This window comes from Fulmarus glacialis, unplaced genomic scaffold (genome assembly GCF_000690835.1).
Source record: "Fulmarus glacialis isolate BGI_N327 unplaced genomic scaffold, ASM69083v1 scaffold34887, whole genome shotgun sequence".
Classification (NCBI taxonomy): Eukaryota; Metazoa; Chordata; class Aves; order Procellariiformes; family Procellariidae; genus Fulmarus; species Fulmarus glacialis.
The window spans coordinates 1-27,200 of NW_009223152.1; the positions used below are offsets into that span (position 1 = coordinate 1).

General features: G+C 36.4%; 1 protein-coding gene across 1 annotated transcript; it reads left to right on the top strand.

Moving 5' to 3' along the window:
* The first annotated feature begins 1,215 nt into the window (after positions 1 to 1,215).
* Positions 1,216 to 27,200, top strand: HDAC11 (histone deacetylase 11). The gene is made up of 9 exons (XM_009581707.1): positions 1,216 to 1,358; positions 4,500 to 4,600; positions 10,791 to 10,907; positions 15,936 to 15,978; positions 17,406 to 17,482; positions 17,968 to 18,030; positions 20,142 to 20,238; positions 23,345 to 23,523; positions 26,858 to 27,200. Exons 1-9 carry the CDS (start codon positions 1,292 to 1,294, stop codon positions 27,098 to 27,100), a joined length of 987 nt encoding a protein of 328 aa, XP_009580002.1. The 5' UTR covers positions 1,216 to 1,291; the 3' UTR covers positions 27,101 to 27,200.

Sequence of the window (27,200 nt, forward strand, 5' to 3'; positions counted from 1 at the left end):
AGGGAGCCCCGGCCCTGTGTGTGGGTGGTATGTGGGGATCGGGACTGCGGGCTCTGGTGAAAAACCTCCATTGTCTTTGGGCTTTTTGTTTTGTTTTTAACTGGATTTTAAAAGGGTGGTTTTGAGCATATTCAGGCTGGAAATAAGGGTTTTTCTGTTTGTATTGTTCACCTGACAAAGGACCCTTCTGTCTTAGTAAGTTGCGAAGCCTTTTGCAAACTTGAACTAAATTTCTGGGATCAGGAGGTGTCTCAGCATAAGGCAGCAGAGCGAGTACATGGCAGGGTCTGGGGCAGAGGCGGGGGGGCGCGGCACGGGTGCGAGCAGAGTCGCCTCTCGGGCTTGGCCTGCTGACCCATGTGTGCACGGAGGTGGTCACCAGATACTCGGTGTGTGCATTTGTAAATGTAGAGCAGGGAGGGCATCGCTTGCCTGTTCTGTGAATGGCTTGTGAAGGAGGGTTCCGAGCTGCCTGTGCCATTGAGTTTTGGAGAATATAAGAATTTGGAGGGAGGATAAGGGAAAGTGTTGGTTAAGGGTTACAGGCATGAGATCTAGAGTCGAGAGTTTCTCCTGTGGTTGTATGGTACGCAGATGCAAACCCAAGCCTCTTTACTTTTGCTAAGCTGGTCACAAAATAATCTGTTGCTCCTAGGAAAGGATCCTAGAAGTCTTGCCAACCTTGTGTTGTTAGAAGCAGCACGTGTAGGAACAGTGTGGTTTGTTTTTTTCAATTTGTCTTTTGATACAGACCTTAAAATGTGAGTCTAGTAATGTACTTGTTTATGGTTATGTTGTCTGTAGAACTGGATGCACCTTCTAAGATAGAGGTGCTGCCTGATGAGCTTGGAGAGGTGAGGGGAGAGAAGCAAATGTTTCCATTAATTAATGTCTGCAATGAACTTCATAATTCATTAATGTACATTCCTCAGTTATTCTTTCTTTCCCCACTACTGGTTAGTTTGAGAGTTTGACTGTACTGGTTGGAAGTGGGAGATGTTACTCTCCCTGACCCTACCATTGAAGAGCAGTTAAACAACCAAGTGTTTCCTTCAGTAACCGTGGGAAATAGCATCTTCAGGAATCGTTCTTAATATAAAGTTGGTATTAATACAGACTTCAATTTGTAATTTGGAAATTCAGTGAAAAACATTTGACTTTGTAAATAGTTGCTAAAAATGGTGAGTAGTTTGTTTTTTGCTTTTCAAGGCCTCACAGAACTGAGTTGTATGAGGATGCTCCATCAGCATGCTGGCCTATCGTATATTCTCCAGACTACAACATCACATTCATGGGACTTGAGAAACTGCATCCATTCGATGCAGGGAAATGGGGAAAAGTAATCAATTTCTTGAAAGGTAAGATAACAGAAGGTACCTCTTAGACTAACATTTGCACAAAAGCTGGTAGAAATTATGTAATTAGTGCAGACTTACGTTAATAATCGCCAATATAATAGTGACTGTACATCATCATTGCTCATTGTGTAGATTTGAGCTATGCTCTTTAATCATATTTGGAGTACTTTAGTATTTTTACATATTTGCAGACTTAAATCTTAGCAAGTTAAATTGATTGTAGGATTTCTGAGGTGAGTTAGATGTCATGTGTTACACATTGTTGAAGATCTTGCCTATGAAATATTTAAAAGATGAAATTGTAATGTTAGAGCAAACATCCTACACTAGGGCTTTTCAATACAGAGGTTTGTTTCACAGTCCTTTGAAAATGTATGTTCTAGCCTGCTCCACTAAGTCAACCCACAGTTTTGGTTTCTGCTCAGTCGTGGCGTCTGCGCAGAGTGAAACTTGTGAAATGGGATTAAAAATTCAAGCTCATTAAATGATTTGCTCTCTCCAGAGGCGTGAATAATACTAGTCAGAGTAACTAGTTTGGTTCATTCCAGTCCGGCCCAGAGCATTACAAGACTGTGAGTAAAAAGGAGTAAGGAGGAACATGAGCATAGCAACATCTTAGACTGTCTTAAAATATTTCTGGTCTTTGCAATTTGAATGAAAGCATGAAGTGAGCAGAATTTCATTGCTTGGCCTTTACAGCCAATGCTCATGTGGGATATTTGAGAACTGTTTCCGCCTCTGAAGTGAGCACCAGAATCCTGACTTTCAGCCTAGCCTGAGTTAGGTGCAGAACGCCGGAGCCTTGTGGATGTAGCTCAGCGTGCCAAGTTTTGATACTCAACAGATTTTTAATGATTCAAACACTTTCAGTTCTAGATTAATGTATGAGAACAAGATTTCCTTTAAGTTCCCTCTTGAGGATAGGTGCCATTTGCAGTTCCAGTTTCTTCTTTCTTTTGAGGACCAAGCCTGGATCTAAAACAGAACACAGACTTCAGTTTTGTAGCAATGAATGGAAAATCCTTCCTATCTTAGCTGCAAGCTTACAAACGGTTTCGCTTGCAAGACCTGAATTGCAGTTTGGGAGTACTGTGTCTAGCTTCCTATAGCCTTGTGTTTCCATTGCTTTACACCTGGTGTAACCAGAACTGGGGCATTCCTTGTGGCTTGTGAAACTACGGGTGTTAATGCCCGGCTTGCTGCGGGGTGTAACTTAGTTATTCAACTTAGACTGCAGGCAGTCTACTGGCAAATGGTGCTTTTTAGGCTGAAAGATAAGTGCAGCTTGTATAAATCCATTCTTTATCAACCTCATGATATAATTCTGATAATGATTGGGAAGAGCTTTGAGACGCCTCTGGTGACAGGCAGAACTGTTTGGTGCTCATTTTTTGTTTAAACAAATTAAAAGATATAGGCAGAAACACATTAAGGAAATACATATGTAAGAACCAAGGTTAGGATCAGGGCCTGTAAAATCTTGCCATCTCTTCATTGAAAGTTTAAGCTTTCTCATCAAGTTAAAAAAAAAAAAAAAGTTTTTTTCTCTTGCCAAGACAAAGGTTGTCCGAGAGCCAGGCCTCTTCCATTTATGTGGTCCTAATGACTCCTTCAACTGATGATCTTTTGCAATTAAGTATTGCCCTTCCGACTTTAGGCTGCCTTGTATTCATTTAACTGAGGTTAAATGAATTCTAACACTCCATTTAGTAGCTGAGTTTTGGATCTTCCCTCTAACAACCTTAAATAATTAAGTCTTGGGTTCCATGACCGTTTTCTTAATTAATCAAAACCTTTGCCTTTCTTCTCCTTCTCTGAGTAAAGTCTTTTCCTGTAGCTTTTTTCTGTGTTAAGTGTCCACTCTTTACTCTCAGTCTTTCAGAGAAAATTAGTTTTCCCAATCGTTTTACTCTCCTTGCTTTATAAAGCAGAAAGAAGCCACAGGATACCACAGGGTGCTCCTGGTTTTCTCTGGCTCTGTAGCAACTCCTGGCAACAGCTGACCTACACTGTTCCCTATCATCTTCTAGAAAATCACCAGTGAAAATCTTTCTACACTTACCTTCTCCTTCCTTGAGAATGAAACTGTTAGCAGTTTGGCTTTCTGTCTGGCACCAATGAATGAATGAAATGTTTCTCAAGCCTCAGTCAGGAGAAATGTAAGCTTGCCAAAACAAATATTGTTACAGGTGCTGTTCTTGTATAATGCTTCAGAACAAAATCTCTCACAGTTGTGAGTTGTTTTCTTCCTCCTCCAAATATAAAATTGGAGAATAGGTACAGTCTTAGGAGGCTGCAGCTGTGCAACAATTAAATATCAAAATTTGTCTGGGAAGATCAGCATGGTGCCTTATATTTGTCGTTTGTAGTGATTGTATGCAAAGCAACATTGCTTTTCTGACTCCTTGGCTTTTTTAATTGACCCTAACTTGAACTTTCTGGCAAGTATATCCAGATGTATGCATTCGAACGTATTATCTTTGATCACATTCTTAAATCTTGGAGTGATATTTTGTAACTTGCTCTTATAAAACTAGGTTTTAAAATAAATTATCTTTTGGTCTCTAAGGGGAAGAATTAATAGCTGGTCATTGGTATTTCTTGAAATTAAATGGAGGCAGGGGTGTGACAGAAATATCCTAATTGAGTGTAAGCATTCGCTTCCATGAATGTCCAAGCAATTATTTTATTTAGCATTTTGATTTTTGTTTTTTAAATTCTCCTCTGATTTAAGGAATTAAATACTAGTATGAAATGTGGAATTTCTTAAAGCATGTTAAGAGAGTGGTGAATATTTATGGTATGAGCACCAAGACTTCCCTGGTGTATCAAGCTCTAGACTGTAAGGATTCTTTTGTGTCTGTCCATCCTCTGTCACTATCTGTCTTTTCTTTTAGTTTAAAGAAGAAGTTACCATGATTACACACTGAAAACTTTCTGTAAACAGTATTTATCATATACATGCTAACTTAATAGCTTATGGGTATAGAGCGTATGTATTTGGAAAATTTGTAAACACTGAGTAAACAAAAGTTGTTTCAGGTGAAGTTATTACATCAAGGTCAAATTCTTTGGCAGGGTGAAATATGGAAAGTTAAGCGATGGTATGCAATGCCAATTGTTATTTCTCTCCTGTTTCAGAAGAAAAACTAATTGCAGATGACTTGATTGTACAGGCACGGGAAGCTACTGATGAAGATCTCTTGGTTGTTCACACAAGGCGCTACCTTAATAAATTAAAGGTGCTGTACTTATTAATGTGTTTTTCAAGCAAACTGTCTAGAATTAGTGTCGAGGGCAACAGATATCCTACTAGATTTGTTATAGAATCAACTTCCACAGGTTATAGAACGGTATATTTTTAATTCAACATTGTCATTGAGAATACTGGAAGAAAAACATAGAAATAGTAGGCAATTCACACTATAGAGGGGTGGAGTGGAAAGAGGGTCTACCATGTTATATAGGTGACCTGAAATAGCATTTCACAAAGTTAAATGAACATAAGGAAGATTTTAATGTTTGAGATGCAAATGATACTCTCTTTAGTACGAGGGTTTTAGTCTTCAGAAGTGTAAGTTTTGATTTACTCTAGTAAAATGTGGTTCTGAAATTGAAAATACATTGGATGTTTCTTAATGCAAGGTTGCTTTATGACTGCAGGTGACATGGCTTTTATTTTGCAACTCTTTACTTGGAGGGCAGAGAATGGATTTGTATTAGAAATAATCTTCCATTTCACAATTCAAAAGAAGTTATTTTGAGTCATCTTTGCCCTTCCACAGTGAAAGACTCCTTGTATTGCTATTTCTGGAATGTTTTAGTTTTCTGTGTAAGGGACCTATTATTTGTGTGAACTTTTTTCTCTCCTACTCCTTTTCTGAGTTCTCTTATACTTCCTCATTCTTTGCTATAAAGCTACATGCAATTTCATACATCATTAGATTTGATCTTATTGCAGCTATTCTTGATATTGAGCTTCTAATTCCATAGAACCACCCACCTCTTTTACTGAATCACTTTTTTGAAACAGGGTGTAATGTGCATAGCTCAGTTTGGAATACCGTAATAATATTTTTAATGCCTACAGGATGGCTTCACAGGGAGTTGTCTGTATAATTTGTGTCTTAGTGTTCAAAACCCGTACTGTCGTGTGCATTCAGATGTGATTAACTGCCTATCTCTTGCTCCCCTTTTTTTGAGAGAATATTTCCTGCAATTGTAGAAACTGGAAGATGTTGTATTGGTCATGCCAGCAAATTCCTGCCCAGCAGCAAAGATAAAAGTGCTTAGTTGCAAATGAAAAATAATATGGCTAGACATGAAAAGGCCCTGGGTATCCTCTGTATTGCCTTATCCAAAGTCTGCTGTGCTACTTTTTTTTTTTTTTAAATCCAGACAAATACAGATCTACCAATAAATGGCATAGTTTTATGTTAGATCAGCTCTGAAGACTACAAAGATGCTTGTGTTTCTGGGAATGCCCAGGTCTCTTAAAATAACGGAGCACTTGAGTATTCTTCATTTAAAATTTGAGCATGAATTTGGTAGGAAATTCCATACACTTGCAAGAAGAGGTGGTGGTTGGTATCTTAGCAGCAACTGAAGAAGCTGGCTGGAGGTTGGTTGAAGAGAAACAAAATGGTATGCACAAAGTAGATCAAAGAGTACTGAAAATCAGTTCTGTGTTGGAAGGAAGGGTCTCCCTGTTTCCCTGCTTTAGGTAACGTGACTAGTCCTTACAACAAAATTTGGCCTTTTGAATTGAGGTGATTCTGCCTCAGTTACTCCTTTGAAGAACTTAGGTCTCTAAGGTAACGACTGGACTTCGGATAATTGGCTTGCAGTACTTTTCCACTTACTGCCTTTTTCTAGTGTTATGTAAAATAATGAATTTCCTGCATATCAGCATTCTGAAATTTCAGAAGGACTTAGGCAATGAGGTTAAAGCTAGTTTCAGACCATATAAGTCTTTCACTTGAACCGTTTTTATGTATGAAAGGTTCAATGATAACATATGTGAGTGAATACTGGAATGCAAATGATGGGGGTAACGCTTGTGTGTCAGTGGAATGCAAGATGTGCTTTTCTGAAAGTGATCTGAAACGCGTGATCGATTAATTGAACTTAACAAATTTTAATCTGTTTTATATATTTGCAAATTATGTAGGTTTAAAAATAAGAAGTAAATAATTTTATTAGAAATGTCAATTTTCATGCCTATTGAAAAGTGGATTGATTTGATTATAGGGAGTGTTTTCTGGTGCTCAAGTGCTTGTGTGCTTTGACTCTTGCCCGGTCATGTGAGTGCATCTGCCGAGACCAGAGGTGCCCGTCTCTGTCGCCTGGTGGTATTGGCAGTGTGCCTGGGGAGGGAGGTTGGACTCCCGGGAATGAAGGCAGTAGAAGCAGGCTTGTAAAATAATCGTTCAGCCCATGATTCTTCTGGCTGTTTGAGGTGTTCAGATAAAACAGCACAGAGTGTATCTTGGGCTGCGTGCATTGTGTTAGTGACCGTAGGTCACTCGGCAGCTGAAAGCATGTGGATAAAATGTGCACCTTCAGAAGTGCTTAAAATTCCCCTCAGTTCATCAGTTCATGCACTTCTTGTGCTGTGATCTGTTGTCTCTCTTTGCTTCCTACATTGTGCTTTTGCCTCGCTCAATTTTTTCAAACTTCATTGGTGAAAAATTTACAAAGGCTAGTGGTGGTTTGCTGTAAAATGTTAATTTAAAAAGTCGTAGATCAGATAATGGAATTTGATCCTCTTCACCTAAATTTTAATGTAAATGTTAATGTGTGGGGTAAAGGTCTGTGGGTATATAAAAAATGTTATTTTGAAGGTAATGATATTTGAATATGCTTGGAGAGAGCACTGAACAAGAATACTCAGTCTTGGGGAACAAGGTCTGACAGGTTTCAGTATTGACACCCCTGTGCGAATGCTGTAGGGCATTCTTTGCAGCTAAAGTAACTATTAGACCTCTTAAAGAAAAGTGTAGGGTAGCATTTGGTTAACAGTGATTTGTTTCTTTCCTTTTAGTATTTCCAACTCATTGGTTGGGAGACTGATGCACCAAGATTGTTTTTTGGCTGGTTGGTTTTCTTGGGAATAGCACCTGGTTATCATCAGTTTCTTACTCCTGATGATAATAGTGTGTATGTACCTCGCCCTAGAAACTTTTGTGAAAATTACAAGCTCCCTACTCTCCTTCATGATTTTATCTTATGTTAATTCAAGCTAAAAACATACTTTCTTTATCTATTGAAGATGGACTCAAATAGCTTTGTCTTAGGCAAGCTTCTAAATATAAAATCATGTTAGTTGCTTGGTGTTGGATTTTTAAGTCTGTGAATTTTCCCTTGAAGCTGGGACTAGCTCCAGGAACTTATCAAAGATTTAAACACAGTTTAAATTTAGATATTAAAGAACAAAATTGCATTTTTTTTTTTTAATTTGATGTGTTGTTGGCTATTTTAAAATGCTGGAATGCAATGAATGCATAACATAAAAGGCAGTATATCAGAGGTTGGTTTTGATCATTAATGTGCTGTTTGTATTAATCCAGGATGTATCAGCATAAAAGCAACTACTTTAGCTTTATCTTCCTAAGATTAGTTTTTCAGTTTAACTTTTAGTCCTTGAACACTAATAATTTGAAATAATTTGTAAAGTTATTTAACTTTACTAAGAAGAGTTTTTATAGTTAAGGAATTAAAGTTAATAGTAACAATACTTTATAAGTAAAGTCCTGCAAGAATATCCTCATTAAATGTGTATGCTGTTGCAGAGTTTGGGCTTAAGCAAGGAAAATTAAGAACTCTCAAAGTTGGGATTTTTTTTTTGTTTCATTTCGGTTTTGGGGTTTTTTTGGATGTAACATCTTGGTGTGGTGCTACACTTAGCCACATTTAATGATACCGCCTAGTAGTTAATTTGGTGGGAGGCATGTATTAAAGGAAAATATACCTGGTTAAGGGTTAACCTGACTTCTTTACTCCTTTTAAGAAAACAGGGAGTGAATTTTTTTAAAAACTGAAACTTAAATTCATACATTTAATTATTTATCCAAAACACAGGAAGGTAAATAATTTTAAAAATCTTATGATATTAGGAATAAAAACAAAGAAAGAGTTAAATGGAGTTGATAACTAAAAAGAAAAAGTGAAGGCATGTTATTGAACAGTGTTTATATATGATTATTACTCTTCCCTGAATCCAGACCAAGTTTTAGTTTCTGTTAAGTTACATAATTACACATCTACAAAACTTTACTAGAGAATCACTAATTTGATGATGGCTGAGTGAAAGCAAGTATCTACCAAAAGAAATAGTAACTGATATTATTCTGATACATGCAATTTGAATGCAAAAAATAGCGATTAAAAAAAAAAACAAACACAACAACAAAAAAAAAACCCACAACACAAAAATTTGAAGGGTTTGTTCTCTATCAAAGGAAAGTAATATGTGTGAGGACTTGTGTTATGGAAGCCAACTGACAGCCTGGAAAACATAATTAATGTAGTTCTTCATCTATTCAAAATAATTTTTTATTTTTACAACATGAAGAAGCACACAATTATATAAAACCAATTCCTTTTGATTTTTTTTTTTTGAGTATATACATAGCTGTTCTGAGAATTTGTTGCAGGAAATGTTGGAAAACAAAATTAGCACATTGAAGAAAAGTGCAAAACTGTCCACAGTTTGAGGCAATATATTTCTCAATTATTATAGTGGTGTCTTTTGAGAAGCATATTAATTAGTCTATTCTTGAACCCCAAGACTTTTCTCACCGTCGAATGACTTTTTCCCTGTATGCTAGGAATTACATAAACACAGTAAAAGACTAAGTCTGAAGCAGTGAATGTCTTTGGGCTTGGCACTGTTCTGTAAATGTCCTCAGCTGTGAATAGAAAGCTTTGCTTACTCTTTACTCGTACCATGTCTGGATTTCTTGCATGCACTTAAAAACCTGCAGCAGCGTACATGTTGATTTGAGTCTTTATTGCCCCCACTTCGTCCTGTTGAGATTAATTTTTTTTTAAACTGTGTTAAAACTTCCTGAAATTTTGTGATCATCGTTCACATTTGAGATCAAAATTTATTTTATCCAAATATGACCTTTTTAATTCCATTTTAGAACAACAGGATTGAATCTAGTTTTTTACATTATGCTTGTTTAAAATCTAAAATATCTTGCAAAAGGACTTTCTCAAGATTGACTGTATTATAAAATAATTAAAGCACTTTATTAAAGATGGAGAGCTGATAGTATGGTAACAGAATAATGTTTTACAAATATAAAAGTAGTAAGAGCTTAAAATGAACTGTTAACAAAATATAGTTAGTACTTAAGAACTCTATGAATAATACCACCCCTCCACCTCACCCAATAGTACTTTGTAGTTTAAACATTGGTAACTGGGAAGCCAAATCAGCTTAAGTTTTTTTTAATATCAAAGGACCCTGAAATTGGCATGTGATTGTCTTTGGTTAAAATTGACTGCTTGTACATCCTATTATTTGTAAACAGACAGCTAACAGTAATTGGGCAATAAATGTACTGAATCTAGTTAAGTTTCCTAATGTTCAAGAAAATAGGATCTATTCAGAATCTTTGTACAGGGTGTCAAATCCGTAATTCTCGGTGCCTGAATGTTTCAGTATTGGATGAAGAGGTATATTCTTGCTTGTGACTTATGCTTTGAAATATATTTAGAAGTGTTATCGCTGGTAGCAATGTTATAGAAGTTCTTTGAAGTAATCTATATGTGTTTGCAAAAAAAGCATTTACGTATTGCGCATATTTTGTGTTGTAACCTTCAAATCATATTCTTATGATACGACTTTTTAACAAAATGTTTCCTTGAAACATTTTCCAGAAGTGTTTGATATGCTAAATAAATTTTAATCAATTCTCCATGTTAAAATTTGCATTGTGTGTTCACGTAAGTATTTGAACTTCTTAGTTGAGTTGTCTGTTTGTTTGTTTTTCCTTTCTCCTTGGTATATCCTTTTGACTTGACACAGGAAAAGATGTTTTAGGTTTGAACAAGGTATCAAGTGTAGCTTGCTATTAATACTGCTGAAGGACTGTTTACAATTCTTCCTCCCAATTCCAGGGATATTAGATTTTCTGAAATACTAGCTTGCTGAAAAATTGCTCATTTATTACCATTTGATACTAAAATCTGAAAAACCTAGTGATGGTGATTGAAAGTGATGATTCTCATAGTTAACAACTTGAAGACGAACCTATTTGGAGGTTATAAATAAGGACTGTTGTGGTCACCTCCATCTATAAGTATTAAAAATCTTGCTAAGGACCTGTGAGCTCCTTTTCTGTAAATAGCAACTGATAAGAGATCTAAATGTCATCATTAAGACAGGCTACATTAATTGGAACATTTTTTTTCCCCTTGTAGTGGTCATTTGTTGTGGCTACAATCACAGAAATTCCACCAGTTGCCTTTCTTCCCAATTTCGTTGTTCAGAGAAAAGTTTTGAAACCTCTACGAACCCAGACAGGAGGAACAATAATGGTAAGGTGCTCTTGATTCACTTTTACCGTGTTTAAACTTGTTGATCAAAACACTATAAACCTGTGATTTGTGATATTTTGTATAACTCAAAGGCTTGAGCCCTGGAGGCCTGTAGAGGGGAGTGAGTTAGTGTACAGTCCTACACACGAGCAAAGTTGCCACTTTTTAGCAGCTACCAAGGTGGAGGACATACCTGATTTATGGTCCGTAATTTTCAGAAGTGGAAGAGACAGTAAGGGGCAGCCTGGGCAAGCAATGATAGATATGGCAGGATTTACGGCAAATACAGAAACTGAATTAGTTTTGAACAGCGTTCAAATAAAGGCAAATTCTAGGAATGGGAGGTTTCAAAATTGATAATATAGAAGCTATTTTTAAAGCACATATTTACCAAATGTCCTTGGTACCCTATGGAAAGAGATGCATGGTTTGGTTGCTCTTGACACTGGGTAAGAGTTTAAATTTAAAAATCATATCACCTTGCTCATTTTAATGATTAAAGCTAGTTTATCTTTTTTCTATTGTAAATACTACATAAGCAGCTCAGCTGAACTCCAGTGAGACGTAGCCTGTTTCACCTCTGACAGAATTGTTTTCTAATTAGTTAAGAGTGCTCTGGTCAGAAGAGCCGTGTAAGTGTCACCAGACATTTAATTTTGCCTGAGAATTGCCATTAGAGATGTTGGGGAAGTAGGAGGAAAGAAAACAGTTAATAGCTGGAGCCGAGAATGAGTTATTTAAGCCATGTATTGAGGAAAAGATGCCTTCATAATTGTAAACCGGTAACTAGTGGAACCTTTTCTGCCCTTTTTATCATTCCTTCTCATATTAGAGCTAGAGTTCAGAAACTAAACAGCGTGGTGCTGGGAGAAGATGGTAACAGTCCCAATCTCTCTTCACAGGCAGTGAGCTGTAACAGTCACATAAATGGAAGACAAATAATCCTATCTGAAATCATTAATATTGTGGTACAAATAGATCTTTGCCGCATTTTAGCTACTCTTTCTGAAGGTAGCTGTCACAGTGGGTGCATGTGAAAAGAATAGAAGCCCATACTGCTTTTTCTATATCTATTTGAAGCCAGTTACTGAAGAACGCTGTCGTGGGTTGGCAAACCTTTCAGAGTACATTTATGCCAGATATGAGATTACGATTTATTGCAACTGCTGGATATTAAAGGTGAGCGAGACTGGGAAGCCATAAATGAATGATAAAGGAATGGCATTATTTTCAGAAATAGGCTAATAGGTAGCTTCCCATTACTGTCAACAGAAATGTAGGTACTTAGTAATCTGCACTGGAATCAAGGTTTCTTATTTTTAATGCTTACCTTCGTGAATGTATCAAGAATTCATTGAAGACATAAATAATATAAAGAGCTTTTCTATGACTAGCGCATAAAAGGCAGTGCAGTATGGTTTTCAGAAACAATGAAAAAGGTTGAATTGTTTGTGAGTCTGACCTAGAGAGTGATGTGAGTGAGCCCAAAAGTTTGGTGAAGCAGTTCTCCAAGTTTTCTTTAATTTTGTGGGGCTGATCTGAGATTAACTGTTGCTACTATCATTTATGTGTATAAGTGGATCTGGGCACTATTAAGTTTCAGCCCTCTTGGGTTTTACTATGTGAAATGAAAGTAGAGGGCCAGTAGTTACCAGATTTTAAGGCAAGATGAAATATCCTGTGGTATTTACTTTTTTAATGATAGAACTACTCAATGCCTGATGCTTTATTGGAAAAAATGCAATTTCTTTCAGTATTTTAGTACTGTTGTTAAATCTGTGTCCCATCCAGCGGCTGGATTTGCAAGTGTGTATGTAAAAGTAACTCTCTGCCAGTTGTTGTCTTTTGTTACCAAAAGGTAGTGGAGAAAGGAATAGAATGGACTGGGCAACTTGTGACTGAACTTAAATACCTACTGTTAAGATTCAGAAACACCTTATAACAGTGCAATTTAATGTTTTAAGCATGTCATCTTAACTCCCTTTGTAATATCCAAAACACTGGTCATAGATATTTAAAATCTGGAGCTCTTCAAAAAGTTTGAGTATATCATCATGTTTGAGCTGTGTTGCAAAATGGTGCATTTTATTATTTATAATGGGGAACGTAGTGTTTACGTAATGTAGCTCTTCATGATACTGTGGAGTACTCAGAGTAGTTGAAAAATGTATTGACATACATATGCATGTGTTCAGAAAAATCTTGTTTATGATTGGAGGCACAGGTGAGAGTTGTAAACACAGCAGAGAAGTAGCAAAGGAAGATTTCCAGTAAGTTTTTGAATGTGAGGATAGTAGAGGGAAAAATCAAAAAGTTACCCCCTTGATGCTGAAATTGTCTGTGTGAAGTGAGTTAACTGCTGCTTATTGTTCTGAGCTGTTAAATAAAAATGGCCAGTGGTTTCTTCCTAAATCATTAGAACAATAGTGAGTCCTGTGACATTTGCCACGTTTAAGTATCCTTGCAGGTTGCTGAGTCTGGTTTTAATTCAGGCTTGTGAATGGGAAATGGCTTTCTTTTTGTAAAAGAAAAGTTGTATGTATCTTGCCTACCTTGGACTCTGTTTTTCCGACTATTGTTGTTCTCACCTCTTAAATCCCATTTCCTAATTCTACTTTAATTCCCTTGTGTTGCTCTGTCTTCTTGGATGTACATGTTACTTAAAGTTAAAGAATAGTGAGGTAAGGAAATATGTGAAAGTGTTGGTACAGTGTAGCGGTGTCTGATGCTTTTGTGGAAGCCTAAAAGTCTGCATAAGCATGAGAAAACCAGATAAACTACTGAAAATGTTAAACCAACCTTTAAGGACAATTTAAGTATGTGAGTTTGGAAAGAACATGCTAGGTTCTGGCTAAATCTTTAGACTTACTGGATTATGGTAATAGGTTAGATAACAAAAAGTGCTACCTCCTTTAGTAGGTGTTAGCTGGCAAAAGTGGAGATGATGGAGGCGGAACACAGTGCATCTCCCTAATGCAAACCTGCATGAACACCCGGAACATTTTCTCCTAGCAATTTACCAACAGGAGCTGGAGATATCAACAAAACCAGTTTGGTGCTATCTGTGTAGTCATCTTGCTTTCAGTGGACTGCTGGGAAGGTTGCGGGTAGTTTGACTTTTTATAGACTGGGTAGTAGTAGAGAGAAAGAATTCTGGTTTCATGTGGTCCATGTAGTTCAAGTTGCTTAAAAATTTTTAGTTGTTACTCACAGACAAAGAAGTAGCTCCATTCTGTCTCCGTTTGGTCCTTCAGCATCACTTCAGACTTCTGGTCAGTTCTCTCGTGTGCCATATTTGTGACTGCAGTCAGTAGTGGTTATTGAGATGAGGGGTTTTGGTCTGCAAAGTCCTGTCTGAATAGGAACATGCAGAGTCTTCTCTTATAGCCACACTGTCTTTCTGTACAATAGTTATGAGCAATGAAGGAAATGGTAGAAGACAGAAATAATTGGGAAGAGTCTAGAGTTTCCTAATATTCTACCTTTGGTATTTCTTGAGGGTCTTGACAGTATGCATGTGTGAAATCTATCTCAACTTGCTTCTAACTAGTCAATGTTTTTATATAAGTTTTGTGATGTTTTTCATTGTGCTTGTGTTATCTTTAATTCATAAATGTGTGTTTGCTAGTTATAAATGTGGTCATGTAGAAGAGGTAGCCACTAGTTGTCTATTATGTCTTTGTATTATGCCTCCTGAAATACGGATGACATCACTGGTTGCTCTTGGATTGATCTTGATGCCATATGCTGTTACTTTTACCTTTTTTATTTTTCATTATGGGGAAATAGGTATGTACTTTAAAAGCAGTTTTGATTCATCAGACAATAAAATTTGTACAGTACAATTCAGAAGTACAATCTTCTGCTATTCCTGACGGTCCTGTTCGTTATGAAAATTCCTGTTGAGTTTCTGTACTTTTTAATGATTTTTTTTTAGCAATATGGGAAGATTGTTTTTTGGTGAGGAATCCCTAGGAAGTATGCTAAATCACAGATAATGTGCTTTCCCTGTGACTTAATGGGTTTTATAGTTCAGAAACTACAATCTTTTCTCAAGATCTAATTTGTTTAAGTTAGCACATTCATAACAGGATGATGTTTACCTCCCCAGTAGCTTTCTTAATACTAAATTAGAACTGTTCAAATATAAATATTGGTGATGAAGAATTCTCAACTATCCAAACTTCCTTTCATATATGATGTGTAATATGTCCTTTCCGTGATTATGGAAAAGAATAATCTCTTTTTACATTTTTTTAATCTCTTTTTTTTTTTTTTATTATATCTAGTAATATCTTCTTTTTTTAACATGATGCTTAAGGAATACTGCAGTTAAACACTTGCTTGACTCTTCCTGGCCAAAATAAGTCACGTTTTTAAAATAAAATTTCATCATTTAAGCCTTCTGTATCTCTTCTCTGTCAATACTTTCACTTCCCTGAATGTCACTTGAGTTAAAAGGTGAGATACAGGCACAGTTTTTCTGTATTGGAGGGAAAAAGATTGGTAATATTCTATACTATGCATGTTATATCACATAAAAAATAAAGGAAGTCACAGGACACTTCATACTGTAACATTTTTCTGTCCCCATCCCCAGCTGAAACGATGTTAATCTGTGTTTTCAGGATTTTGAGCTTAGGTTCCTCCTATTTTTACATGAACAGGAAGGATATTAGGAGATTCTTGCTCATTTTTTACTCTTACCAACACTTATACTTTCCCTTTTTCATTTGTCTGGTAGCAGTCGGTGTTCATCTCTGCAAAGGGCAGTTAGTTTTAGATCTGTTCAACTGCCAGAGAATGAAATACAGATGAGATATCAAATATTTTTTTCAAGTAATTATGCTGAGGATAGTTTTGTATGGTTCATATTCAGAGATCTGATTCAGAATGACCTGCAATGGTAAAACATCCGAAAATTCAATGGGCATGTCCAAATACCAAGAGTTGCATTTGGGGTGGCAGCAGACAGTGTTAAATGGTTGCCTCGTTCATTCATGAAGTTCTCACTGTAATTTTCTTAAGGCAGGAAAACTTGCTGTTGATAGAGGCTGGGCAATCAATGTGGGTAAGTACAAATGTGGTGCATTAAATGATACTTGAAATAGTGTGTTTAAGATTGTATTACTTTCATTTAGCATGATGTGTATTCTGTTTATAATAACAGAAAGTGACTGGATTGTGTCTGACTAAAATCAGCTCTAAAGGAAAAAAAAATGGAAAAAGTAAAGGATTTGTTTTCTTATCCACTATCCCCCGCATTGCAGTTTTATAATTAAATACTTTTTGAATGAAAAAAAGATAACTGGATAAACATATGATATCATATATAAGGAAAAAGGTGTTTGGACTGAAGTAGTGCGAAAAAAAATCAGGAAAAATGTTTAGAGTAAATGTAAATATTTCAATAAAATCTTTGTTTTCATTAAATTATAAAATAATTTTCATAGATCTTGTCATCAGCTAATTTATATATTATACCAGATCAAGGTGTTGGTTGATATGCTGGAGAGCAGGGCTGTACCCGTTAGTGTCTATTTTTGGCTGTGCAGTTTTTCCTGAAAGACTTGAATGAACGAATTACAAATACAGTGAATACAAATCTGCTCTCCTGCTCATAGCAAATAGCAATGCAAAACCAGTAAATCATTGAAGCAATGTTTTGTGTCGTGTAAGACTTAGCTTGTCTTTTTCATAGAGCTCATAAATTCTGGGATTTTTCCATTATTTCTTACACACATCTTCTGCAAAGTGACTATCCAATATTAAAAATTAAATAGACATTAAAAACAAATCCAAAAGCCTGTCATATTTAGTTATGTATAAAGTGAGCTTGTTACGTTTCTTGCTTAGATATTTGTAGAGGGTTTCTCAGTAAAAAGTTCTGTTCTATTATATAAAAAATACGTTTTGGGAGGAGGAGGTCTAAGTACTTTTTTCAGGTAAAGAGTGTGTTTGTGTTTTAAAGAGGAGTTCTTGAAGTTTGTTCTGGTCTGAGTGTTTGCAGAATACAAAGGCATGTGCAAATAATAACATCATGGTTCTTAGTTTGGTATTTTTTTTGACCCGGTGTTCAGCATAGCAGAGAACTTTCCCCATGTCCTTTCCACCTGCCCCATAACGGTAATTGTGCAACTCCAACATGCCTGGGGGAGCTGAACTTTCAAAGCGGTATGCTGTGTCATGGAGGCACCATGTGTTACGTATGTACATTTCTCAGTTCTTAGGGTGGTTGCTAGATGAAAGGGACAGTTCCCTTTAATCTGGGCGTCTGCAGATCCTTTGCCTGGTGGTCTGGTAGGCCACGCATGGGATATGTACAGAAACCCTGCGAGGTGTTTTGTGTTGCTGCTAGGTAAGGGTTTAACAGCTGTAGGTGCGGTATTTGCTGAAGAAAAAAAGTGCCTGACATGTAAGTGATTTCTGTCTCTTTGCAAAGACCATCTATGTTCCTTAGTATCTAGCTTTTCACCTCTTCAACATTTTTATGTTTAGGGGGTGGTTTTCATCACTGTTCAAGTGACAAAGGTGGAGGATTTTGTGCATATGCTGATATCACACTGGCTGTAAAGGTAAGAAGTATTCTTAAACCAGTATTTTCTACTATTTGTGCAAATGGAAAAAAATCCACATAAATTCATAAGAACTAATTTACATCTTAATAAGAGAAAATAAAGCCATCTATAGGTGGGTAGGCATGTAAAAATGGTGTGGTACTTGATGCTGCAGAACATAATGCATATCCAGTATTGTTAAGTGGAAGAGAGGAGTTGCAGAGGTCAGAATCATAGAATCGTTTAGTTTGGAAAAGACCTTTAAGAACATCAAGTCCATGATCTTAAAGGTCTTTTCCAACCTAAACGATTCTATGATAACTAGAGCTTTTGTAACTAAATATATTAGAATCACTTAGCTGTTTATTTGGTGAATGAAATGAATGGACACGCACTACATTCAAATCAGAACAGTAATACACTGTTCAAGCCTCAATCCTCCAGTTTAATCTGTCACCTAACTTCATAACTTTCTCCATCTTTTTCTTTGCTTATGTATCCAGTTCTTATTTGAAAGAGTACAAGGGGTGTCTAAAGCCACAATTATTGATCTGGATGCTCATCAGGTGAGTGGTTTACCTGTATTCAGTGTCGCAGATGTTTTGCTCGAAATACAAGTGCACGATAAATACCATTTTTTCTATTAGTAGTATAAACTGTCAACTCACAGAATACAAAGGTAATCATGATAGAAACTGAACAATTTAGTTGTTTAATTATGTTATGGTCCAAAAGGCTGTTAAGCCAGCTTAATAAAATTAAACTGAGTTGTAGCTCCATCATGTGGCTAGATTTAAAAATATTTTTGAGTTGCATATTGATCTGAGGCATAACAGTCTCCAGAGTAGATTAGTATCCCAGAAGAAACAAGAATCTCTTAAAACAGAATTACAGTTAGTTCAGCATGTGTGATCATTGCAGCAACCTTTGCAGGGGATGAATTTGACCTTCAATGTTTTAATGGAAGGCCTGGCTTCAAGCTAATGAAGTAAAGAATACATCACTCTTCACCTGGTAAAGTGATTTACTGTGAGAACTGAGAACAAATCTCATATTTGGTAGGATTCCCAAAATCCTGAAAGGAGGGAAGTAGTATTTTTAGAAAAGCAGCTAATGTACCAAAATTATGTCCAATCTGAAGCGTTGAAGATAATTTATTATGTGTAAATAAACCATTTTTAAGTAGCTCCATCGCAGTGAGGAAGCCTAATGGCTGCAAGTTTTCCATCTTCCATCATTTCTCTTATCTGCAAGTTAAGGCATCCTAAAATTACCATGAAATAAGGACATAGATCTTGCATAGAAAGATGTTTTGTGTTCATGATTCTCTTCAGCCATCTCTGTCAGAGTATGAATTTTTTTGTGCTTTTTTTGAGTGTTTTTTGTTTTGTTTTTTTAAAAACTTCTTGGAATGTATTTTGTTTTCAGCTATCATGCTGGTAATCTCAGTCTGCATACTAAATCACCCCTTTGTTTCCTTTCTTTGGGGAATGAGAGGTGTGTGAAGTAGTAGCTCAGCAGATCCTTTTTAAGTATGCAGATATTCTCATCTTGTAAGTGTTCCAATTCTTGGTGCATTGGCGAGTTTCACCTTTCATAAGAAAATGGTTCACCCAGAGGCTCTCATATTCTTAGATTTCTGTTGATGAACTGTTTATTTGTGGATCAAAGGAGCTGAAGAAATAGGTAGGAGTTGCCATTCTTTAGCATAAAGAAATGCAGTCCTGCTTCTTCCCATTCCCTTTTTCACACACATTGACTAGCTTTAGCCCAGTGATTCTTTCTTTTTTTTTTTGTTTTTGTTTGTTTGTTTCCAGGAGGGGAAGTTATAGCAGAAATACAGCTTAACTGTCCAGGGACATAAATTATGTAACTGAATTACAGAAGATATATCTGTGGAAATGTCTGTTTCTATAGTTTAAATGAAATTCTATTGGGGGTGGGGGCTGGGGTCCTGTATGATACACTGATTTCAGCAAAATTATCTTAGTGATTGCTGTGAAAAGATGATTTTTATACTAGTGGAAAAAAGTCTAAATGCGAGCCAAAAGAATTCAGAAATGGGAGAGGGGGAAATACTCAGAATCTGAGCTTTCTCTTAAGCATCCGTCTTTACACCCGATACAGTCTTTTTGTAGGGAATTCCTGGTGTTAAACAATATGTTAAACTGTTGGGTCTTCAGTGTCTGTAATTTTTCCAGGGATTACTTATCTCACCACGGCTTGAATTGTCAGAAGAGCTGTAGTCTGCTTTATTTCTTTATTTATTAATCCTTGTCTAAGAAATGAGTATCCCTGCAGCAGTTGAAAGTGACTTTTTTTTCCACAATTGGAAGATGAGAGATCTATTTGGTGGTCACAGTTGCTTTTGTGATACCGCTGAAGACAATTAGTTTCTAATTTTCGTTTATTTTTCTTACATGTGCAATGAGATCTATGATAATCGCCTTCACAGAGATATAAAGATGTTGATTTTGATAATACCTGCAGTCTTCAGACTGATACTGTCAAAGCCCCCAAAACTCTACACCTCAGAATAACCTTCAAGACTATAAATGAGAGAATGACACAGGAGTTTTAAATATAGTAGTCTTTGTAGTCTTTGTAGTCTTGATTACTCTAGAATTTGCAGATTATTTAATTGTGTTAGGAATAGCTAACTGTAAATTTCCTTCAGGGAAATGGCCATGAGAGGGACTTTATGGATGATCATCGGGTATATATTATGGATGCATACAATAGATATATTTATCCAGGGGATGGATTTGCTAAACGTAAGTATAATTGAAATTCATATTCCAAAATGTAAAAGACCTACTATGTTGTTAAATAACTTCTTCATTTACCAGTAAGCTTCCTTGCAACAACGTTAACTAGATTTTTTTCTTTTTTTTTTTTAATTTCACATTGAACATACGATTTTCAATGATCATTGTGATATATCACAATAGTGTTAACGCTGTAGTGTTTTCCCTCACTTCTGGAATGAATTTCAGGAATGCAAGGTGTGGGTATTAGTGGACTTTGTTAGCAGTCCATTCAACAGCTCATGCCACGCTTAGAACAGTGAGTTAAGCGATCCTTTTGATTTGAAGATAACTGTTAGAACTTAATCTTTCCCTTACAATAAATTTATAAAAGAATTCACTAGGGATTAACTAATACTGTGTGAAAAGGTTTCATGTTCCTTTGAAAGTTATAAATTATAACATATGTAGGTGTTGTCTTTCCAGGAGAACTTGTTTTATAAGCATCTAGAAAACAAGGTGCATCTGAATGTGAAACAAGTTGGGAAGCAAAAGGAAGTCATACAAATGTTAAGAGCTGGTGCTTGATTTTTGTTGTTGTTGTTGTTTCTTTATCCCTACTGTGATGTGCCTATTGTGTCTGATGACCTGTCACAATTAATTAGTGGGATTTTGATAATGGTTAAATTGGAATGCAAAAGCCCTAAGTTTATTTGATGTTTGATTCTGTTACACTGCCATTTATTACAGGCTAATTTGTTAACTGAATCATAGTTTATTGGGGGAGATGTTCTTCTGCTGTTGAATTTCTTCAATGATGCTGTCATTCTGAAAACCTACTTAACTTGGCAATGCATTGTGCTTCTGTTTTTTAACTAGTAAAGATTTTGAAAATTGTAGTATATGTATTTCAAGGTATTAAACTAAAAAATGACCATTTAAAGCACATCGTGTCTGTAAGCAGACAAATTGCAAGCAAATGAAGATTTTTTTTTTTTCTAAGAAAAGCATCCCTTTATTCATACATCGAATAGCAACATTTTGAACAGACGGATTAAGACCAAAACAGACTAAGCCCTTGTTAGCAAATCTGAAATACTGAACTCTCCTGTGAAGCTGGGAATACTAGCATTCCCTTCCTACACATGAAGCGTGAGGTTGCGGAAGGCTGCAGCCAAAAGCATGTGAATATATAGTTCCCTGTAGTTTGCATAAGGGTGTCTAAATTAGGAGTTCAGTGTCTAAATCCTTTAAACTCTCTCCTGCTAGGTGACCAGACGAAGATGAGGTCAGAGAGGGCATCTTTTTGAAGGGAGGTAGAGGCTTGAACCTGAGAGTTTGAATCCTTAGGGTAAACTCTTAACTGATCACTGTCTCCCTGGACTTCGTACTCATTTTTTCCACGTTTTATTACAGGAGTCTCTTCTGTACATTTTTTTTTTGCCCCATGCACTTCATTAGGAAGAAAAAAAAAAAGACTAGCTAACATTGTTTAATGCTTAGCCATAAGTATATTGAGTCCCTAAGGGGAAGTAGTTTGGAATTACACAGAGGTTTAGGAAGAGAAAGAAGATGGATGGGGAAAAGGACTAGTTCACTGAAGGGTGAGCATAAAAAGTTGACAGCTGAAACTCAAAGTTCAGGCCTTAAAAAAGCATTGCTGTTGGTCTGAGTGTCATTTTACAGTTTTCAAAGCTGTAGAAGTACATTCACTAGTTAGCAAAAGATGGACAAAAGGCAAATAAATGCAAAAGTTGTGTTCATTCTAACCTACAGATCTATTACTGTGTCCATCATCTGGGTAGTCCCTGATCTGGGTAATAACTAATCACTAATTCTGTGTTTTGTGGTTGAGATGAAGACAAGAGACCTGCAGAGGCATGGGATCTTGTTCATGATAGTCTCAACTTCTTAATGGTTTCATCAGAACAATACTTATTTGTCCCCCATGCTCATGTGTTTACCTCCTCCTCTAAAGCTCTATCCAGCTAGCAGATTCTTTACCCTGAAGAGGCTCTAAGTGCTGTTCAGAAGAGCACAGCTGTGCAGACTTACATGAACATTTATATAACACTAAGAAAAGAATTCAGGAAAAATATCAAGAAACAAAAATCTTTGAAACTAATGTTGATGCAATAAAATAAAAGAAAGAAAAAGAATGCTTCACTAATGTTGAACAAGGATGGAAGGCAGGAAAAACCACCTGCGCAGCAATCATGAGAATAAATATCATTCTGTGTTGAATGCATTCATGTACACTTGATGGATGCTGAATCCACACTTACGATTTAAGACTCCAAGTCATTTAATTCAAGGCGCTAGGGTATGGTGAGGTGGAAGTCATACCTTGAAACACCTCTGACATAGATTTGATTAATTCAGATTTAGAGTTACGCATAACTCCATAAAAGCACCCAAAGCTAGGCTGCATAACCTTGGGTTTCTTTTCTCTACCTTCTCAACCCTCCTCTTCTACTTCTAATGCTTTTTTAGAAGCATTAGAAAAGAATTGATTTAAATTAAGAATAGATATTTGCTCTTCTGGTGGGATTACAGGGTAAGAACGTTAAATTGAAAATGCTTGGGGCAAAGCTGAATCTTGTTAGACATTCATAAAGCAGTTCACATAGATACATGATCCCTTGCTGTTAAGTTTTGAGTGTTGTGATAAAAATAAAACATCTTAATTTCTCAGTGATATTTATCTTGTGTTTTCCCCCAACTGTTTCCTCTGCAATAGCAATTCAGTGTTTTCTTTCCCTTACGCTTTATTTAGGTTACTTTTAAGTTAATAATTTTCTTTATGATTTCTTTGCTGATTTGTAGATGGACATGTAGATCAGCTGCTTTTCAATAACATTTTCCACTTGTGTCTGAGATATATTTCTTTTTTCCCCCCTGCATCTAATTTTCTCTCTTAAGTGGAATTTTTTTCAAGGTCATTGTGCTTACACTTGCTGGGAAAACAAGTAGTTGAATAATTTTCTTTAATTCAAGGTTCTGTGAAAAGGCAATGTATTTACAAAATTTCTAGAAATGTTATCATTTTCTCTTGCTTACCTAAATCTTGCATTTTCTTTCAAAGCAATGCTTTGTTTATTGAGTAACATCAAAACATTTTATTTTTTTGTAGGTGCCATAAAACGCAAGGTGGAATTAGAGTGGGGTACAGAGGACACAGAATATCTTCAGAAGGTACATACTCACGTGGAAGGAGCATTAAATGAATTAAAACCTGACATCATTGTTTATAATGCTGGGACTGATATTCTGGATGGCGATCCATTGGGAGGACTTGCTATTTCGCCTCAGGTTTGTATAATACTAAAATACCTACAGACTTTTGCTCCTCACTAGATACTGAAGGCAGTCCTAAGAGTGACTTGTGGCTGTTTGTTAAGTGAAGGGAAGGTGCATACTTTACACTAAACCAGAGCATTTTCCTATTGTAGTTACATATAGATACATCTCCATTGCTCTTTCACCATATATTTTTGTTGTCTCTTCCTGACTAAATATTTTTGTTCTTCAGATGCCTGTTCCAGGCTGTTACACTTCACCTGACTCCTATTTTTCCTGTTTGGTTTGTTCGTTCTTTGTTTCTTTTAGCCTCACATAACCCATTCTGCAATGTATTTCTTTTATCACCTGCCCCCAGTATGTATCTTACACTTAATTTCCTCTATAGTGCTCCCAGCTGTTTTAAACTGCTCTTCTGGAATCTTCCAGTTCTAGGAATTTTGTGCAGCCTGTCTGTGTATTCTTAGCAAATGAGCAGATTTTTTTTCCCTTTCCTTATTCTTTTCTATACAAATATTATTACTCTTTTTCAGTTCAGTTTACCTTCTCTCTCCCCAGTTTGGTACCAGATTTAAACTTTGATTTATTCTGTATAGCTTCATAGAAATCTTCACCTTCCAGATACAAGTCTGCTTTTCTCAAAATAAACATTTACAGATCTCATATTTCCTCCTTTTTTTTTTATGATTCCTTCTCTGACAGCTCCTCGGTTCTCTCTCTTGTTTTCACATTTGGTTCTCTTTTAATGTCTACCAGTTCGATATAGAAAAGTCCTTTCTTGATTTGTGAGCTCTTAGATTCCCTTCTAATCAAGCCATCACTTGATCTGTTCAGTTTTCATTCTGTTTTGCAGTACTTTAGTTCTCAAATGCTTCCTTTTGCACAGAGCTCTAGTTCCTTGCTGGGTTTTATTGGCTTCCTTATATATTTCCTCATTCTTATCATCTCTGTCACTGAGCAGCCGCTTTGTTGCTTTCTGACTGCCTGCAAAGTCCTCAACGGACCCAAGGTGGATCAACTTGGGAGCCACTCTGACTCTCCAGGTTTTGTTTCCATGGCTGTGTAAACGTCTCTAAGGAGAAAGGAAGAGCTGAGGGACTTGGACTTATTTGGTTTTGACCTTGGAGAGGATATGACCTGGAGTGTAAGATCTCATTTGGTGGAGCAGAGCTTTTTGGAAAGCAGTGGCCACCAAGAGAAATGGAAGCTAGTGATAGACGGAGAATACTTTAAGATGTGCCTTTTCAAATTTTTTTCTGCCATTTGAGAAGGACCAGTGTTAATTGGCAAGAAAAATTAATTGTAGTTTGTTGGGTGCTGTGTAGGAGTGGAGATGGGGAAAGAAAGGTGAAATGATTCTTCTGGTCACAAGTAGAGATGAAAGGCAGAGTGCCATTTCTCTGCATAGGCAGTGGCTCAGGTGCCTGATGGAGAAAAGGTTTCTGTAGCTCAAGCCTTTGTTTTCTGAATTGAGGGCAAAGTTTCTTGTCTCTCTGATCTTGTTGGCTTAGGTGTGAATGGCATGTTTCACCAAGCTTGAAATCCCAGGCTACTGCAAATGCTGAAACTGAAGGCATTGAACCTGGATAATTCATCTCTTCAAGGTTCATTAGTCCAGTCTTCAGTCCAACAGTTGTAGATGTCATCCCTATTTTAAAATCTTGCTACAGCATTAATTCTGCTCAAAATTATGCCTCCTTAGAGGGCTATGAGTGATAGTTTCTTGGTGCTTGAAGCTGTAGCCAGAAAACTTGAGGTGTAGCAGGTAAGTCCCTCTTATCTTTGTTTGTAAGTGGAAACTGTACCAGGCTGTCATTTCCATTTGACGTATTTTCTTTCTTGGTAACACGCAAATGCTGGAATTAGCCCCTGTGTTTTCCCTCAGTTCTTCCAGGCTCAGCCACTGGAGATGCTGGAGCAGGGATGAGGCGGTTAGGCTCCTATGAGTAGTGACTGCTTCCAATTCTTGTGTGGTATAATGTTTGCTGCATCCAGCAATAGTTCCCAGGGGACGTACAGCTCATACTGTAATTCTGTTATTTCCTTTAAGGATCTGTTCCTAATATAATTCTCAAGTTTCCTTTGTCTTATTTTTCAGTTATTCCTTACTCCCATTGTTCTTTCACAGAGCTGTGTCAAACTATACAAAAACCATTACTGTTGTATGGTTTTACAAAATGTTTTTTCAGCTACATTTGAATTTTATTCTTTCCCTTTACCATTTGTTTGTGGTCTAATTTTTTTTAATGGCAGGGTAATATTTCTTTATATACTTACAGTCTTCCTCTAACCAGTCTGAGTAGTGCATGTTCATTTTGTTGTAACACTTTAGCTGCTGCTTCCTTAATTTTTTGTATTTGGTTGCATTTTAGTCCCTTTCCCCTTCTCCAACTTTTGCAGTTATTTAAATTTTGAGCTGTCCATTGTAAGCTGTTGTCTATTACGTTGTTAGTTTTTTTTTTTTTTTTTTGAGAAGTTGTAATGGATTATTTATGCCTCCTATGTATCTCTGGAACTCTCTGCTTTTACTTTTTCCACAAAAGTAGATTTTAATTCTGTTCTCACTTATTTCTGAATTCTCTCTTTTTCCCCCACATGTACATATTTGAGACTCAAAGTCCTCTGTTGTATGGGTTCAATGACAGTACAGTACCTCTTGGTCAGCAATCTTTGTTATTTTTCAGTTTCCATACCCTTCTCTATTGGTAAGAGATTATTTAGAATTTCTTTTCCTTTCTGTGGATTTACCATTACTTACATTCTGCAATTCCCCCTTCAGCCATAGATTCTTCTAGTATTAGCTTTTATTAAAGAAACTGGAAGCTTATAATTCCGCTAGTAATTGCGAACATGTAAAATCTGATTTGAAATTTTGGTTCTTCTGTAGATTTGTGAAATCTTGATCAAGTTGCTAAACTTCTGTCAGAGGGTGCTGTGCAAGTTGAGCACAAACTAAAGCACTTTGAATTCAGACAATCTTTCTTAGTCTCAATTCCTCACCTGTAAAATAGGGTGAACATTTCTAAACTTTGTGGTCAGTTTAGACTTTAAGGCCTTTGAGCAGGAATTCTTCTAGGAATTTATACTAAAAACTTTTATCTGTTGTGTCCTCTAAAATCAAGTCAAGGATTTTTGATTTGCTGTTTTTCCTTTTTTTTTATTTTTAAATGATTATGCATGTAAACCTGCTAACAGGACTTCTAAATCAATTTTTTATTCGTATTGTAAAATGTAAGTCTTAATCACTTATCAAGCATCCAATACTATATACCCATAAACCATAGGCTAGAACTAAAATATCATATTTGTATCACTTTTTTTTTTTGTAACTGTTGTAAACTTGCAGGGAATTGTGAAGAGAGATGAAGTCGTGTTCAAGGCTGCCAGAAGCCGCAGAATCCCAATCCTGATGGTAACGTCTGGAGGCTACCAGAAAAGGACAGCGCGGATTATTGCTGATTCCATCCTCAATTTGCACAACCTGGGGCTTATTGACAAGGAGTTAGCAACCAGTGGAGCTGAAAATCCCAAGGTAGAACAGATGATTAGAGACTCTGCTAAAGACTTAACCAACTTGTCACTGCAATGACAAGTTACTAAATTTTAGGAAACAACTTCCTAGTTTAGGAGCAGGAAGTCTCCACATCATTATCAGGGTTAATATATTTTTAAAAACTCAACCTGCCTGT

Excerpts from the sequence above, each read along its gene's own strand:
- HDAC11 (XM_009581707.1), top strand. The coding sequence starts at position 1,292 with ATGGGACTTGAGAAACTGCATCCATTCGATGCAGGGAAATGGGGAAAA. Across the intron at positions 15,979-17,405 it reads AGGCTGGGCAATCAATGTGG|GGGGTGGTTTTCATCACTGT; the intron begins GTAAGTACAAAT and ends TTTTATGTTTAG. Across the intron at positions 20,239-23,344 it reads AGGGGATGGATTTGCTAAAC|GTGCCATAAAACGCAAGGTG; the intron begins GTAAGTATAATT and ends ATTTTTTTGTAG.